The 18,521-nt window shown below is 37.8% G+C and overlaps 1 protein-coding gene and 1 long non-coding RNA gene across 3 annotated transcripts; one reads left to right on the forward strand and one right to left on the reverse strand.

Moving 5' to 3' along the window:
• The first annotated feature begins 10,147 nt into the window (after positions 1 to 10,147).
• On the forward strand, positions 10,148 to 12,031 carry LOC127063590 (uncharacterized). The gene is made up of 3 exons (XR_007781420.1): positions 10,148 to 10,389; positions 10,541 to 10,902; positions 11,379 to 12,031. It is a non-coding gene; the product is annotated as an uncharacterized LOC127063590 (long non-coding RNA).
• Positions 12,032 to 13,102: 1,071 nt separating this feature from the next.
• On the reverse strand, positions 13,103 to 18,210 carry LOC127063432 (uncharacterized). Of its 2 annotated transcripts, XM_050993226.1 has the most exons (4): positions 16,143 to 18,210; positions 15,741 to 15,882; positions 15,621 to 15,659; positions 13,103 to 15,536 (listed from the first exon to the last, which is right to left on the reverse strand). In XM_050993226.1, exons 1-4 carry the CDS (start codon positions 16,395 to 16,397, stop codon positions 14,884 to 14,886), a joined length of 1,089 nt encoding a protein of 362 aa, XP_050849183.1. In that variant the 5' UTR covers positions 16,398 to 18,210; the 3' UTR covers positions 13,103 to 14,883. The 2 variants fall into 2 exon arrangements, with proteins under 2 accessions (XP_050849183.1, XP_050849182.1); XM_050993225.1 differs by having other exon boundaries at positions 13,103 to 15,659; positions 16,143 to 18,154.
• Between the last annotated feature and the right edge of the window lie 311 nt (positions 18,211 to 18,521).

Below are 18,521 nucleotides of genomic sequence, written 5' to 3' on the forward strand. Positions count from 1 at the left end.
AATTAGATGAACGTCCGCTTGATTATCGGATTGTTCATTCGTTCTATAGTACTTCCTAACAAACGTATCGATTAGCCTTCTAGTCTAATAGACCGATTACCGGGACACTGATCGAAAGGAAAACGCTTAACTCTCGTCACTTTCAAAGTAATTATTTTCAATCGTAGAAACGAACCGTGCGAAATGATTTGTTAGTTCGCTACTGTTTGTTCGTCTATCCTATGTTTCAAACGGAACGAATCTCTCAAATTGTCCATTATGCTATTTGCGAAGCACGAATTATGCACGCATTAGTATCATACGAAACGTTTAGAAAGGAGCGTACGGCGTACAATTTGTCGTCCCTGAAATATCGTTAATAATTTATTTATAAGCGTGTTACGTATAATTTAGCGGACGTAATTAATACACGGATATTAGAATTCTCTCGTGATCTTTGCACTTTGACGTACGTCTACGTGATTCTTCGATCGTTCTATTTTTTTTTCTCTTTCTTTTTTTTTCTTTCTTTCTTTCCTGTTCTTTTTAATTAGAATGCCATATTAAATCACGTCATTAAGGATCTTTAAAGTTCCATTAAAAGTATTAATAAAAGATCTCGAGCGAAGTGCCTGCAAGTGGAGAAGCGTGCTCACGAGTTATTTGCGTAGAATCTATGCTGTGCTCACTCGCCTTAGGAATATTAAATCGTTGGCGAGTAAGCGTGAATTAGTATATAGGTGCGTACTCGTAACTATTTTATGAATCAAGGTGAGCCTAAGATTTACGAGAAAAGCTTTTGCGATATCGACTATTTTTTTTCTATTGACATCCTCCTATCTTTATCTACGAAGTCCGTTATATATTATAAAATATTATACCCTAGCTCACCTTGAGTCCCTGTTGACTATCGGTTCGACATTAAGTTTGATGACTACATGATAAGCAAGTGTTATCGCGGAATTAACGAGCACCGATAGCTTTAGCGAGTTAAAGAAGAAGAAAAAAAGGAAAGAAAGAAAAAAAAGAAAAATGAGAAAAAATACGATAGAAAAAAAACAATATGGTTGGCACACCGATCGGAAATCGTTCTGTAATTAGTAGCTCGTTATCGTATCGAGGCGTGGGAGAATCTAATTGAGAGGACAGAACGAAGAACCGGCCTGATTAAACAACGTTCGAACTCGCTCCTTTCCTGGCTGCCCCGCGGGGAACACCGATTATAAACGATTATTGAAAGCTCTTGCTCTTTCTCTTGCACTATCTCTAACTCTCTTTCTATATTGCGTTTGTCAAACGGCACCGTAATACGGTTGCTCCTTGCGTACGGTCGATGCTAATTTAGATAACAATCTCTCTTACTCTTCCTGTTTCTTTTTCTCTTTCTCTATCTCCCCTTCTTCGTTCGTCTTTTTTTCGATTAATCGCATACACGAGCAGTACAAGATATCACGTTTGAAATTAGATGCGACAAAGGGTACTTTGAAGTCTTCATTTGTGCCGTAAATAGAGTGACCGTGAAAGTATTGTCGTGGCTCCTTTCTGTGTAATAACTTTATATCAAAATGAAGTGGATTTTTATCAAGTATTTCGTTGAATAATTTATTAGAATAAAAGCTCATGTAAAATATAAAGAAAGTTTCAGAGGAATAATTTTTAAAAGTTGTTAGAAAAATGATTGCAAAAATGTTACATATATATATATATATATATATATATATATATATATATATATATATATAGACATACACACACACACAAAGTACAAACACACACATATATATATAATGTGTATACACACACTTGTAGAACCATCTTTTCGTGTTTGAATAGTATTAACATCATTGTCAATGAAGTTAAATTTAATTCATTAGTCAAGACTTTGAGATGGAAGAAGAAAAAAAGAAAGCTACAACAAAGGGAAGAAGAAAAGTTAAGGAAGAAACGGAAGAAAAATTTTTTTCTCTCGCATCTCTTGAGCAGCAAAAGGCATCGCGGCGTGCATAAAACGGCCGTAAAACGCTAAACGGCTGTAAAGTTGCCGCCCCAAAACGCGCGTACAAGGAGCTCGCCGTTTAGTCGGTTGTTGCGCCGTTGTTCTTAATGTTGTTGCCGTTATTGTTGCGACTCTTTTTTCTCATAGCCAGTTCCAACCAAGGAGACATGCAGAGACTTCGACATTAAATCATCAGGCAGTGACCACGCCCTCTCTTCTGGCGGGACTCTACAATATGAAGCATGCTTGAAGGTTTCTTTTTAAATCATCATTAAGCTCAATCCCGTATATTTTTCAAAAGGCACTCTTACAACACGTATAATACACGTAAAATTCCTTATCGAAATCTACAAACGAACGTAAAAGTTGGAATTCAAAGATGACTTATACTCGATTCTTTTGTATCGTTTTTATTTCGAAGATAAATTAGGTTAGTTTCGTAGACGATAGGTCTAGATTTAGGGTAGAGAACAGTTTCGGATCGAAAATAAAATGTTGTTCCGAGGCAGCCTCAATTCTGTAGACATAAAAAGCGTATCGCGATGTGGAATCGAATCAGAAGTACAGTGACCGGTCTACCTCGGACAACCAATCATCCGAGCAACCCAAGGAGGATACTACTATGATGGTGATGGTGAGGGCGACCAAGGGAACGCAATCTTACGTATCAATTAGCCTCACGGTCCGCGCGCGCGAGGGGCTTACCCCCCGCGGGCCTTTGACCGTTTGCCGCTTCGTCTTCGAGGTGTGAGAACCGAGACACGAACGGCGTGTACGTTCGTTTTACAACGTCTTCATCGGACCTTCTTCTTCTTCTTCTTCTTCGTCTTCGTCTTCGTCTTCTTCTTCTTCTTCTTCTTCTTCTTCTTCTTCTTCTTCTTCTTCTTCTTCTTCTTCTTCTTCTCCTCCACCTTCTATTTCTTTCTCTTTCTAGTCTTACCGAAGGGTGCGAGAACCAGCTGAACAGTCAGGTAAGGCCAGAAAGCCTCGGGCCTCATCCTCCCACCGAAAACCAATGTCGGAAACTTGATAGGTCATCCTTTCTTGGCGGGTGCAAGTTTTGGTAGCTGATGGCCCCTTGTAAATTAGTATATCGACATAAACTCCAAACGATATCGATTGCTACAAAAGAGAAGGGACAGTTATAATTGAACACGAATTTCGACTCTACCGCTATATATTTATATGACTTCGTGATTATTCACTAAACTGGGTGCTGTCGCGGTAAAGCGAGATAAAAAATAAAAAATAATTGTGAGTTAAGACGAATATAGTAATCATATTCTCAGTAACAGGATTAGTTTTCTCTAATGCCTTGAGTAACCTTTGTTGGTGTATTCGATGATATCCTGGTAGCTGGTAGCAAATATCCCATTGTAAATTAGTATCATTTCGTATTCGTTGTGGTTTCATTGTCAGCGAAGTCTCAATCGTTGGATTAAGGTTCGGCCTGAAGAATAGGAATGATGATTCGAAATTGATGAACTCTCTTGAATATATCTGAAGACGATAATAATCTCCCAATGAAATCCTGAGTAGGATTTAATTTCACACCTTACGTTTCTCTTCTTGTAACGTCTTCATTGGAGGTTGCTTGCAGTTGTCGAGTCGAAGGCGACCAAAAAGAGACGCCGAGAGAAAGGAAGAGAAAAAGAAAAAGAGAAAGAAGGAAAAGAATGAGAAGGTGACTCGAGAAAGTCAAAGAACATCCGAGAAGAGCTTTGAAAATTTCATCGTCATCTCCTATGGCGTCCGGTGTCGTGCCGCGATCAAACGAATGTCACTCGTATTAGTCCGATCACGCGTTGACCACTTCATACTGACTCGATGGGAAGTTAAATGGAATTAGACTAATGAAGAGATAGAATGAATTACGTTGACGTGTCTACTTTTAATTGCAAGATCCTCGATAAATGTCCTCGACTGATATTATTATTTATATGAATTAAACGGTATCGAGCTAGGCTTTCTTATAGATATAAAGGACGTAATTCTAAATAAGTTAGTTTCGAATGTTGCTTAAGATCTGTTAAAAAATTCCAGATTCTCGAACAAATCATTAGCTAATTAACATACCTTAGTAATAGAAAATTTATATTCCTGAATTAAGAAATAAAATCTATCTATTATTTCATGAATTTATATTAATTAATACTTGTCACAATCATGTAAAAAGCGACAAAATATACATATTTCATGAAGATATTGGATAGTATGATAATTACTACTTTCGAGTCGTGAAGTATCCAAATTTATTCACAGATCTTAAATATATTCATGATCTCTTGTGAATTTTTAGAAATCTGGGCAGACATGAAACTGGTAAACTGAGTCCGTTGAATTTCGATAAAATTTTATGAAGTTAAATTTTCGCTTTATAAGTACAGAGACGTATTAAATAGGGGTCAAGAGACGAGATAAGAGAGAGAGAGAGAGAGAGAGAGAGAGAGAGAGAGAGAGAGAGAGAGAGAGAGATCAATTTTTACGAATAGTTCGACGTCGAGGGTGAACGAAGCAGTGGCACGATGTATTTCTTAGTAGGAGGGGGTGTTAACGAGTCACGATCGTTCTCTTCTTCGAGCGAAGGGATGAGACCTTTGTAGAGCCGTCCGCACGCCGCCATGGTGCCAGGTGTTGGCCACATATAATATATTACTTAACACCCACGAAAAGGGACTCAACGGTGGACTCACCAGCAAGCCACGGGGGTCCATCTTATCCTAATCCATCCGGTTTTTGCATCGACCTTCTTTCATTCTTTCTCTCTTTCTCTCTCACCAACAAATCGTCGATCGTATAATTTCTTTTAAAAGATCTCGCGAGCTATATTAAATCTTTCCGCGTGACTCATTCATATTTTTCTCTTTCTATCGTATTAAAACACCGCAACGATACAGTGATTCGCAAAATATCTTTAATAGATATCTACATAGATATACAAATGTATATATCAATCGAAGAATGACTAGTAACGTGTAATTAGTCATATGAAAAAATATCGGTCGTCATTATCGTTAACATCCTTATTATAATACATATAAAAAGATTGACGTACGTATTATACATATATATAAGTATATATATATGAATACGAGGATAGTTTTTCCTGGATGAAAGAAAGAAGTCAATCATAAATCTACGAAGTTCAGGGAGTTTAAAAAATTCAGATGGATACGTTCGCACCTTTTGGCTGATTAGGCCGAGCATAATTTTCTTTGAGACCGTGCCAGAAAGACAGGGCCGAGGGATGCGAATCGTTGTCGTTGTCGTCATAGTCGTCTCGTCGGAGAAGGACGGGCCTTTCTAAGAGAACGTGGTGGGGAGTTGCGGGCAAGAAAGTGGGGGAAAGGGGCAGAAGCTTTCTCTCTCTCTCTCTCTCTCTGTCTCCCGAGAGAGAGAGAGAGAGAGAAAGAGAGAGAAAGAGGAACCGATGTAGAAGGTGTCGGGCAATACTTTTCAGGTCGTCCGTCGCCGCTTGACGTCTTAATGCACGTCGAGAATAATCTCACCACCAATTTATTACACTCTTTCTCATTTCTTCCCTCCTTCTTCTTCCTCCACCCTCTCTTCTATCTCTATCTCTTTTCTCCCTACCACTTGAACGTGTTGCGCACCTACCAAGACCCTTCCTTTTATGCCTTCTCTCCGACAAGCTTCTCTCACTCTTTCTCTCTCTCTCTGTCTGTGTTGTTCTATCTCTTTCTGTTCCTCCTCCCTCCAACCCTCCTCTTTCTCACTCGCTCTCTCTTTCACTCACTCTTTTTTTTCTTCATCTGCAGCCCTTCTTCGTCTTTTGCTCTCCTCTCTTCTTCTCTTCTTTCTTTCTTTCAATTCTTTTCTTCCTTTTTTTCATTCCAAACCGCCACATTCTCTACCACTCGGTCTCGCACCTAATAGAATACGTAATTTGAATTTTTGAATTATACTGCGGGCTCGTACGAGGTAGAAGGACCCAGGGTATTTCTTCCTTGGTGCCGAGAGCCTATCGGGCGACAGACGCACCGCCCGATAAATTTATGAACTTTATGGAGTATTTCTTTCTTTATTTTTCTCTTTTCTTTTCTTTTCTTTTTTCTTTGATTTCTTTTTCCAGGAGGTTTAGCCAATTGCAAAGAATAGAACCGATCTTGATTTCCATCCATGAATTTCGTAAAGCTCCGTTCCTTTTCTTCTTTCGTCAGATCACACGCTTGCAAACTCGTCATCAACAGGCTGCAACCATTTCTTTCTCACTCTAGCGATCTAATTTTAACTGATAGATCGGCACACCTGGTCGGTCGTTCTTAATGAGACCGTGAAGAGATTATCCAAGGTCATTGATCTTGGATGACGAAGTGGTCTGTAAATCTTCTCTCGGCATAATCATTTAATAAGGGGTCTTCGTGTAGCTATGCGAGCCCAACACTTTATTTATAAGCGAAGGTTAACGTAGCCACGATTCTGTCCTCTTACGTTCATAAATAATCGCCTTGGGATTAAGTAGGAACGCTCGCCGTTTAAAATCTCTACTCTGGTCCGGTCCCAAGTATCCGGAAATTTGGGCCGCAGTCTTTCTGAATCGGGACTTTGAAGTGACCCGACGCGAAACGAGCACCCGTTGGATAAGTAGAAAAATGTCAAGCAAAAAAATGTAATCCCGATCCTTTCTTCTCTTTTTATATACCTCTTTCTCTCTCTTTTTCTCTCTCCCTCTTTTTGTCGATGATTTTCTTTAACGAGTCGGCTTTGCTTTTGCATCGATCAAGAATCTTATCAAGACTCTTTGTTGTTGAAAATAATGTAGACTCTCCCTCTCTGTCTAGAGAGATGAGAAAGAAAGAGAATGGTTTTGCATTCGTTGGTAAGAAACGTCGTCGTTGTCCGTTTGCGGCGAGACGGGGTGTGCAAAAAACAAGAAGACCCCAATGAAGAGGAAGAAGAAAAAGAAAGAAAAAGTGTAAGAAAAGAAGAGTTAGAGAGAGAGAGAGAGAGAGAGAGACAAACAGAGAAGAGAAAGAGAGAGAGAGAAGAAGAGGCTACGACGCGGCAGCTGTTGGCCAAATTAAGTGATCATCTCGTCATCATCAGTGAGGCCGCCACAAGCCGGAGGAACGAGTCTCTCTCTCTTTCTTTCTCTTTCTCTTTCGAGTCTCTTGTAGCCGCGTACCAGTCCCACGTTACTGCCATGTTGCTGCTGAAGCGATAGGCTCTACAAACCCCGTGAAATTAGCATCGGTGGATTGTAAAGGTAGAGCGAAAGGGAAAGAAGAGCGGCGCACGTTCCAAGCTTCGATGCAACCTGACAAGTGACAGTGTCCTGTGTGTATATGTGTGCGTGTGAGAGAAAGGGAGAGAGAGAGAGAGAGAGAGAGAGAGAGAGAGAGAGAAAGTCAAGAATGAGTGGTCCAAAAGGACAGAACATGTACAGAAGACATCGTATCCGTTCGGATTTAATAAGCGCGACCCATAATCGTGGTATTTACGAGCGACACCAGAGCTCTTGCCGCGAAATTAAATTATTGTCGTAAAAAAAGGTAGTCGGCGATCCTGTTGGTGTTGACGATCTCAATCTCAATGTTTGAAACTTCGTTATCAACGACGACACCGAGTTGTAAAGAACGCATTGAATCTACGAATTCAAAGGGAAATGAGTTGAAAGAATTTAGATGTGATATTTTTTCTTTTTTTTTTTCTTTTTTATAAATATCGTTATTATTACAATCGATGCTTGTATTGAAAGTTCACAAAGGTTTGATTAGCCTTCGTAAGAAGAAGTTGTATATATCTAAGTATATCTACATGCGTATATAAGTTACTACTATTAGCTTATTCGCTAACGAAGCGATTCGCGATACGTTTTCCGGTTCTCCGTCGAAGAACGTTGAAATTTATGTCGCATAAATTCGAGATTACAACTCGCCTCGGTGACTCCGTACCTATTTCCGATGGCATTTAAATTTCATTCCGTAGAAGAAATTGATAATCGACGAAATACAAGCCATTGGATTATGATAATGAACGGTGATATTGTAATTAAAAAAAAAAAGGAAAGCGATCTAGAAATGATTTCGTAAAGTAAAAAAAAAGAAAATATCGAGAGAGAATTCAATGGTCGATCGAATCGTCGAAGATACTTGAGAAGTGAAGAAAGAGTAAAAACTTGTACTTGGTGGAGTTCGTGGACGTTTTTCTTTCACGTAAGACGCTCGACTGACTTTTTTTTAAAGGTGAGAAACTAGAAATAGAGGGAGAGAAAGAGGAAGAGAGAGAGAGAGAGAGAGAGAGGAGGGAAGAAAAAAGAAAAAGAAATGGGGTAGAGTGAGAGATTAGGTTATACGTTTTCTGGCAGAGCCGGCGTTGAAACAATGAACCAACCAACCGGCGTGGTTCGTGCAAATCTCCAGGCTTAGCGCCTCCATTGTCACCCCCAACGTTCCTCCAACTACCCTCGTTGCGCTGCGGAAGGGTGCTCCGCGGATTTAGACGGTCCTGTCGCCATAGCAACTGCAGGCGGCGCTTACCTCTCGAACTTGCTTGAAGCGTATTCGGACGCTAGAAGCCACGATACTCTCGACGACCAATTTTCAAGGACGATCACGATGAATTTGTCGTAAAACGTTCAAAGATCCTTCGGGAAAATTTATTCTTATACAAAATCTCGATGAGGATAAGAAATTGAACCGAAAGATCATGTAGTTATCAATTAGTTTTAAGAGATCGTTATATAGTTTATATATTGATTAAAAAATTTGTTAAACTTTTGTCAAAAACACTAGTATGGAATTTGGAATGAATTATCGTATCGAGTGCCAAGATATTCAACGAAAACGATTCGTGAGAAACTCTCTGGAATAACCCTCAGAATAAAGAAGAGAAGATAGACTTCGAAAAAAGTCGAGCCTTTTGTCTGGCAAATGGAGACGTTTTCGGAACATTCATTCGTCCGTCGTCCGACAGGATGAAACGCCGAGAAGGTTATTTTTTCCGTTTGCCCCCGAAGTAACCTATTCTGACCCTTGCTCTTGGCAACCCTCTTCCAACTTTTAGGAATTTTACGCGTTTATCACGCCCTTGGAAGCACCCGTAAAGCTCGACGTGTTTTTCTGTTTCATTTTCAAACTTTCTTCACCTCGATGGAATAATTTCGGTGATCCGAGAAAATCTTAGGGGAATTTCGGCGTAGATGAATTCTAAAATCTGGAAACATTTATCTTTTATAGGCCATATACGAGAAAAATCTGTCATTCTTAAAATGTTGGCGATCATGATCGAACGTATTTCTACCTTCGTAAAATTTAGTGAAAAAGAATAAAAAAGGAATACTTAGATGAATTACATCAGAAGGTAATCAAAGGTCGCAAATCACCGAAACCATAGTCCAGGCTTGACGTTAAAATCCGTGCAGATAAGGGTGGTAGCCTCGCCCGCGGCTCGCAATTCCCTAAAAAGCTCTGGTTTTACGGTAAAAAGAAGTGAATGGCCGAAAAATGGGAAAAATGTTTCGCAGATAGAAGCAAACTGCGGTCAAGCGTATTTACTTCACTGCCATTCTACTCTTTCCTCTAGAAATTCTCCGAAATGAAATTAGCCTAGAAAGCCGTCCACGATTACAACTACCTCGCGTGCTATCTATGCGTAAACTTTTTTCTTATTTTTATCTGAAACGAAAGTTCAAATTTATTTTTGTCTATATTACAAGAAAGAAAATAAAATCTTAAGTGTAGCCTGTTCATAACGAATTAATTAATAGAGTCGATAGTAGAAAATTGACGATTAGTGATAATTAATACGGAAGAAACTAATGAAGAGTCTTGAAAGTATTTAAAACTTAATTGTGAGATTCGTTGGAATAACGTAGGTGAAAGAATATAAAAAGAAAGGTCGGTAATAAAGATATACTAATCAAGTGTGCAAGAGAGAGAGAGAGAGGGAGGGAGAGAAAGGGAGGGAGAGAGAAAGAGGGAGAGAAAGAGAAAGAGAGAGAAAGGGAGGGAGGGGGGAAAAAGAATAGAAAAGTAGAAAACATAGAGCCCGCAGCAGACGAGCAGCACCGGAGCCAGGAGTTGCTGCCAAATGAAATTATCCTTCGAAAGCACCAGCAATCTCGAGGGTTAATTCCGCGAGAGAGGGCTGGTGGAAGAGGCCCACGCTGTTTGTTATCGCGCAACATCGGTATCACTGGCGGGCAACGTTGCCTCAGGCTGACCATAATTTAATACCGGCTACTAATACGTTCCCTCCATCGTTCTCTTGACCAGATAAGAGTACCACCCTTCGTTCGTTCTACTTGCGTTCACGGGGTGAGTGCATCTATAGTGATCTCTCGACGTTCGAAGGTAACCACATTTGCTCGTCTAACTCGATCGACTATCATCTGTCTCACAGCTTAATGGTAATTGGAAACGTGATGGATCCCATCATAATATCAGCTTCAGGTAGGACCGATGATGCGTAGTTCATTTGACTTGAAATTGACATTCGAGTTTCTATTTTCTTTGCGAATATTTGATGTTTTATCTATTTGACTGTGTTTGTATGAAAAAGAGCATAGAAAAGCTCAAAGAAATTTATCTTTTTAATTTGAAGCATGGTAAAGACTAAAGGTATAAGGGACATCTTAAGACCCAAGGGAAAGGTGGATCTACGTTGTTCTGTTGAGACACTGGGGTTATGGAAAAAGAGAAACGAAGTGGAAGCAAAGTGGAGCGAGGTACATTCATCATAAGTTATTAAACAAGGTAACAAAAGGCCACAGTGACTACGAAGGGTGTACGAAAAAAAAAGAAAGAAGAAAGAAGAACGAGAAACGGACGGAAGAAGATAGAATCGGCTAACTGGTAGACTTTCTGCGATGATAGATGGCCAGAAGGATTAAGATATTTTTCGACTCTCGACACCCTTTCTCTCCTCGGAAATGTTATTCCGGAATAAAGAAGACGATAGATAAGGTGAAAAAATTTCGTAGAAGATAGTCAGATATGAAAGGATTGTTTCACGTTTATCGAAATATTTGCTGTAAATATTTGCTTGATATTTGAACAAATTCGTTCAATATTAGATAAATGAAGATAGATTTCTTAATTTTCGGTCAAATTATATTTTATGCATTTATTCATGCAGAAAAAAACATTCGTAATATTATATATAGACTAATTACTTTTGGAATACAGTTTACAGTGTAAAAAAAGAAAGAAAAAGCAAACATTTCAGACGAGTAGAATTAAAGTAAAAAAAGAAAATAGTCAAGATAAAACAATTTCTATCATTAATTTTACATGTTATAAAATATGAACGATCTATGAAAAAGTATCAAAATATATTACATTATAGACACCCATTCACATGTCAATTTCGTTATGAAACTCGTTGAATCAAAAGAGCTGCGAAGAAGAAGTGGTGTCGATGATTAACGCGACTTTTGTAGGCACATTGAAGAGGGATATTCGTGTTTTTGGAATTAAGGGGTGGGTTGGCAAAAGTTGGAGCTCGAACAAGAACGTGCCTTGCTGGCATACTATCATCCTGCCATAGCACAACACAACCCTCTATTTTCGATTCTCTTCACCCTCTACGTCCTACCTATACTCCTCTTTCTATCTGCAATCCTCCGACGCGGCACCTACCCTCTCGTACCTGTAACATCAATTAAAATTCTCGTGGTCGATGCGCCGCTGTTTCGTGCGATCGTACGCCGTTTTTAATTGGATTAGAGCGAGACGGCTAGAGGGAGAGCACCGGTGGATGCCAACCGGTGGATGAAGAGGAAGAGATAGAGGAGGAAGGAGAAACGAGCTGAGGGTGCGAGATTACTGAAAGGGGTTCGTTGGATATTCGAACGAGAGGGTTGATAGTAAAAGAGAAAGAGAAAGAGAGATAGAAAGATGATCGTCCCAGGTAAATAACAGAGACAAACAAGGTTTCATCTCTTTTTTCATTGTGATCTATGTCAAAAATTGTGTTAGATCAATTTTCGATAATAAACAAAGAGTCAACAATTTTATATGAATTAAATAAATATTATTTCTAAATTGAACAATTTTACTTTGAAAAAGAAAGTATTTTTTCTGTTTTAAGTAGACAAGCACATACGCACGCAATGAATGTAAGCACGTGGTATTCAAGATTGTACAAGATTTGTAAGCAACTTTGGAGATCTCGGCAGACAAGCTAGGTAACTTTGATGAAGACACGTTGTAAGGTATGAATATTATAATAAGGATAGTCGTAATAGGTTTACTATTTTAAGAACGTACGGAAAGATGTTTCTAGAAGTGGTTAGAAATCAAATTTAAACTTCGTACGTGTTTGTCTTTTATAGGTATATGTGTGTGTGTGTATAAGTTTATATATATATATATATATATATATATATATTTATACACACACACGTATATATATATATGTATGTATACGTATATATATGTTCTAGAGTTTAGTTGAGAAGTAACTTTGTGGAAGATCCGGCATCTTCGTTTTCTTGTCAGCTATTGTCGATGTTAGAACGAGAGAAGCATATCGAAGAAACGTGCCAGTACTAAGGTATACGCGTCTCTTTTATAGACCATTAAGTCTTTCTTGGAAGTTTTCAATGTAGACCTTCCTAGTGTCCGTCTAATATAAATAAATCATTCGGTCGGTGCGTTGAAAGCGCGCTAAGCCGCCCCGAGCTCGCTTCACGCTCGTATCTGCATTCGTAACATGCGGCATTAATTATGTATTCAATAAATTTTAACCGCATTGAAATGAATTCAAATTGCAGATTAATATTAAACGATGTGCTCTAATTGGCCGGGCAATTATGCGGTGTTAATTAAACATTAGGAGTGGGCCGGTCCAGGCAGATAATGCAAACATGGACGAGCCATCTAGCGAAACCTTTCTAAAATTTACCTCGATCCTCTTACGCCATCTACTTGCTAGATTATCATGTTAACGATTAAATAATGAAAAATTTGTCAGTAAGTACTATTTCGGCTACACTTCGGAATTCTTCCTGATCAAGAACTTATGTTAACTCTGTGAATATAAATCGCTTGATTATTTTTAGAAAATATCATTTTATTTACCGTTAGTAACAAGGACGGGGAAATAAATAAGGCACCTTAACTATTAATTTGTAATTTATGGTACTGGATGACGAAAGGAGACGTCTTCATTTTTACAAAAGAAACATTTTATTACATTCAGCTACGATCATAATATAATAATATATGCAGTGCAAAGTGACATATACAACAACGTATGGCTCAGTTTAAAAAAGAAAAATCGCTGTTTAATGTCAGTTCTCGTTTTTCGAAATCGTTCAAATACTTTCAGCGTCCTTGATTTCTTCTCTCGGTGAGAAGTGTTCAAAGTAAACGAGAAAATAGGAAATAAATAAAAAGTTAATGAAAGTAAATGGCAGTCAGCTTATTACTATATAGGTAACACAAACATTTTCCTTTGCCCTGATATGTTAGAAATCGGTAAATACGATAAAAGACTTTGCCACGGATCGGATACGTAATAAGTATAAATATTATACGAGTAACGTGTTCTTTAATTGTAGATATTGATATACTGTGTGTACGTCATTTCACGAATCATATAATTTTGCTTTGTTAAAGTTGAATATTTTATCGTTTCACAGAATTAATTAATAGTTTTCATTTTATTTCAGTTACTATAATTATTAGTTAAAAAATGCTATATCCACGTACACACATATTCTAATAATAATGGAAACGTGTCAGTGGCAATTTCTTTCACGTCGAACATAGAGAGTCTTATTTATTACTCGTAATGCTCCTCTTAATAAATACGATTATACGTGTCCATACCACGTAACTTAACGAAATCGTATCGACCATCAAATATATTACAGCGTATCGATTACTTAAGTTTACTTTCTCAATTACGATTACTTATAACTTTGTTCCGTTGATTATGCTCTCGAAACATGAATGAAAATTATGATTTGATTATGGTCAAATTTAATGATTACGTATTCGCATTAATCGCGATTGACATGTTTTTTAATACACCATAGATGTTCGTTAAATTCTGAAGTATAAATGATAAATCATGAGAATGATAACGTAGAACGTATTAAGCAATGATTGCAACGATTATAACATCGGGCAATTTGTTTTTCATTGATTGCGAGTAGTCTGTCGACTTAATAGTTTTGATATCGCAAAGAATCACGAACTATTTATTTCAACGTGAGAGAGAAGTTTTATTGTAAATAGCACGTGAAACTTTGCCAGTGAGTAGAACATGGTATTTCACCATCTCGTATGGTGTATCATTTACATTTATGCTACATCTATGTTAAGCAAACTACTATTGCGTTTCTTCCTTCGTATCGTAACTTCTTGATCATCCTTTTTCATTACAAGTAGTTAGATTAATATTGATTTCATGAATGTCAAATACTTCGGTGATCCATTTCACTTAATATAAATTTATCGAAGATACATTTTGCTCTCTCCTCACATTGATATCTTATATATCTAACTTTTAGGATAAATATTCTATATACATATTCTTGATCCAACATGCGGTTGAGTGACCATTCATCAATTTGGTATATTCAAGTTATGGCATCGATTCACACGACATTTTTTCATGATCGCAACATAACTTTTATCACAACATTAGTAATAAGATTTTGATCATTTCTTGTATCATTGGACAGGGATATTATCACAGGAACTTGTAAATCCAACTGTGGGTAACTTATCACGCGTGATAAGGCAATGATCTGAATTGGAAACGGTCAGGGATTTGCACTACCGACTGATGCTAATGTTGCATTCATTGTCCCCTTAAAAACACACTTCCTCCAACCCATATAGTAAAAACGCCACTAACAATTCTCTTTATTTGAATTAAAGCGGCGTTTCCTCCTCGTGGAGTTACCTCGGGGTCGGAGGAGGTGGTGGTGGTCATACGGCACTGCCTGCATAAAACCCAGCTTTTCCTACCAAGCCAGGACCCCGTTTCTTCTTCTCACATTCCATCGTACTGAAAGTATTTTGCGCGATTTGAGATTTTCGTTTAGGATTCTGCAAGGTCATACTTCTTTGACTCGAATTAGAACTTGAGCTGGTACCAGGCTCGGATACCCTTAAAATACCAGAATGTATCGTACCAAAGTTTTGATAAATGTACTGTGATTGGATCGCTGATACTGACGTATTTTGATGTTTCAATGTGATAGGTACAGTTTGTCCGGCTAAGCTATTGTAACGTGTATCATAGCCAAGAGGTGTATCCAGTAAAGATTCATTTCTCTCGGGATATCCCGCGAGCCTGGGATCAAGAAGACCTTCTTTCTCGGCGAAACCACTAAGTCTGGAGTCAACGATGTTTGGTTCTGTAGCTCTAGCTGCGAATTCCGTATATCGCGGTTCTTGACCAAGAATTTGTTCTTTGTTCTCAGCAAATGCAATCATGTTTTGTCTCGAATCTGATAAAATCCTTGAGTCAATCAAACCTTCTTTATCGGCGAAGCCGCTTAACTGTGAGTCGACAACATTGGCATCTGGCTTATCGACGTAAGTGTATCGAGGGTCGGTATTCTTTGGATCTGGATAAGCTGGAAGAACGTGGGAGAGATCTGCTTTATCCACATAGCTGATTGCTTGCGGGTTGGAGGCACAAATGTCAGGGGCTGACTTACACAGTAGAGAAGTTCCTTCTTCTGCTACTCTCTGGGGAGCTAAAACATTAATTGCGTTTCTATTTAGAAGTTCTTTTTATTCAAAATTATTAAAATGTTTAAATATAACATGCGTAGTACCGAGTACACTTTTAGTAGGTTGGTTAAATCCACGAGTCTGAGGTGGACCTGGCGACTTTTGATGTGCTCTGATGAGGTACTCTGAACTTACACCTCTTTGCTCTCTCAGTTTTCTTTCTGCTCCTGGTACCATAACTCTCACCTAAAAACGAAAGAAAAATATAGACCATATTATGAAGAAAAATCCAACAAAGATAATATTTCATGATTAAGTGAAACTTTCAACGTAGCATTACGAGTCTCTACTTTTTTTCACTTTCCAACTTTTAATGTATCATAGTAAAATATCTTTGACCTTTCATTCATTATAAAACTTGTTATATAAAATATACTTTATATCTTATAATAGTGATAAAGCGTTTTGTATCGAGCGATTGAACTATGAGAAGTGTACATATTTACCATATCTTCGACTGTTGGAAATCGTGCCATATATCCAGACATGGTTAAAAGTGCAGCTACTTTGGCCAGGATGAGTGCTAATCCTGAGAGTTGTAGACACCAACCGTAGTGATATTGAGGTAGACCGTTATCGTCTGTTTGCATATTTGCCGTGGAAGGTAGACTATATTTTCGAGGTAATTCCAAAGATGCGTCAGATAAAGCTGATGCTAATACTATCAGTCCACCACCTAACAATAGTCCTGTAAAACACATAAAACATATATATTGATTTATAGCAATAATTTTGTAACCATCATTAACAGATTATATAAACTCTTTAGCAAATGACTAAATATCCTTTTAAGGGGAGTTAAATATCTCGGAATTTTTAAAAGATCTAGTAACTCGAAACATTCTTTCTATTTGTCGTGGGAACTTTCACTAGTCAGTGTTAATGTAAAATTGTAAAGTATGACAACCGATACAGCAAGACTCAAATCCATCCTTTTTAAAGTTCTTTCTACTTTATGTACGTTAAGATCGTAAAACAAGCACAACGAATAGAGGTTGTTTGGTCCTTTCTTTGTGGTCGTTTCAAAAGGATTCTTTCCAGCCTTTCTCAGACACAGACAAACAGTTTTTCTTTTTTCTTTTCCCTTCAACCATTTCCTCCTCGTTCGTACACAGAGTGGAACGTAAAAATTTGCATAAGCGTAAAACGAAAGTCCTCGAGCTTGCAAATTGCTATTGTAAAAGCGACCCAATTTTATTAGTACTATTCTGAGTTTCTTTCAGATCGTTTTCAATGAGAAAAATTGCACGTATGTAGTTACAAAAACTATGGTCTTCGAACATATACAAAAAAGGAAAAAAAAAGAAAGAAATGGAAAAAAGAACTCGCATGTTGCGTGTTAAAACGGTTATATATGTATATTTTTTTTCTCGAATAGCTCGAGCAACTATTTTACAGGCATCTCCGGTAAGATATTTTCAGCCTAAGGCTGTTTATCAATTAACCCCGGGTGGCAAGCACGACCCAGTTTAACGAGAATCCCTCTATGCGCTGTGTTGTCAGAAGTAGCTTTGGAAAGCTGCTAATTGTGGAGAGGAAAAAGGGGAAAGAAGTTGGGACTCGTTAAGGAACACTGGGTGTAAGGAAAGATAGTGTATATAGTATCTGGAATCTTTAACAAAAGCTCAAGCTATTCAAGGGATTCATAATCTCAAGAGCTTCAATCGTTTTTCTTTTTGAGAATAACGTCTTCCGAGGATGGAGTTAATAATGTGAAAGATTCAAAGTATTTGATATCTTTTTCCTTTCGTACATCTTTAACGAAAGCAACTTGATCGGGATCTTTCGCAGTTAAAGATGAAGATCGAAAGATAAGAGGTAATCTTCCAAGAAAGAAAGAAACTCTTTACGATTGTGAACAAAGCAAATATTTCCCTTGGATGTGCCATAATATAAAGGCTGCGGGGTGAACTGTAAGATTTCAAATGGGATGAGAAAAAGATACGATATATTTGATATTTTATTACAGACTCATACGTGTCATTTTCATTCATTTCTTTAGACAATAAGTAAGCAAGTTCTTATAACGACATTAATAAATAAGCGAACATTAAATATAAATCATTAGAAAAAATCTCCAATGAATATTTCATAAAACCTACGTTCGTTGCCACACTTTATATTCATTTAATTTATAATTTATGCATCTCTTTGATATGATAAAATAATTCTGGCCGCACAAAAGAATGTAAATAAACATGTCGAACCGTGATAAGTGAAACAAAAATAACGGTGAGTCTTCGAGGGAATATTTTCTTTTGACAAGACTTCTTTCTTCTCTTGGTTTCAAGCATCCAATATTCGTACACTTAGCTATCCATACTTGAAAAAAGGACGTTAGTGGTTTCGAGAACACGAAAGGAGCCAAGGGTGGTTGCTGGTGTCGATATTGAACGAAGAGATCCGTCATATCTGCCATGCTCTCTTGCCTTTTGGCCTTCTGCGTTTATTTTCAACATGCACACATACACTATAGTATATGTATATATATATATATACACACACAGACATATATGTATTATATATGTATGTGCATTACATATAAATATCTACATATATATATATATATATATATATATATATATATATATATAAATTCGGTTTTATTTGCAAAACGCTATTCTCGAACCCGTTCTCGCCTCAATCTCACAGCAAATATTTGTCGGGCTCTTCGATTCCCTCTTCTTCTCTTTTCTTCTTTATCCTGCTGAACCCTTGAACGCGGCAGCCATTCCTTTACTCAAGGGCAAATAACTTTTTTGCAAGTCAACTGGTAGTTTCAAGATGGAACACCTTGGCATTGTCTGTGATGGGACTGTTGTTGA

Source organism: Vespula vulgaris, chromosome 4 (genome assembly GCF_905475345.1).
Source record: "Vespula vulgaris chromosome 4, iyVesVulg1.1, whole genome shotgun sequence".
Classification (NCBI taxonomy): Eukaryota; Metazoa; Arthropoda; class Insecta; order Hymenoptera; family Vespidae; genus Vespula; species Vespula vulgaris.

What these genes read in the sequence shown, in the direction of transcription:
- LOC127063432 (XM_050993225.1), bottom strand. Translation starts at nt 16,397, where the DNA reads ATGTGTTTTACAGGACTATTGTTAGGTGGTGGACTGATAGTATTAGCA. An exon ending in TTCCAACAGTCGAAGATATG is followed by an intron (nt 15,883 to 16,142) that starts GTAAATATGTAC and finishes TTTCGTTTTTAG; the next exon opens with GTGAGAGTTATGGTACCAGG. An exon ending in ACCTACTAAAAGTGTACTCG is followed by an intron (nt 15,660 to 15,740) that starts GTACTACGCATG and finishes TTAATGTTTTAG; the next exon opens with CTCCCCAGAGAGTAGCAGAA.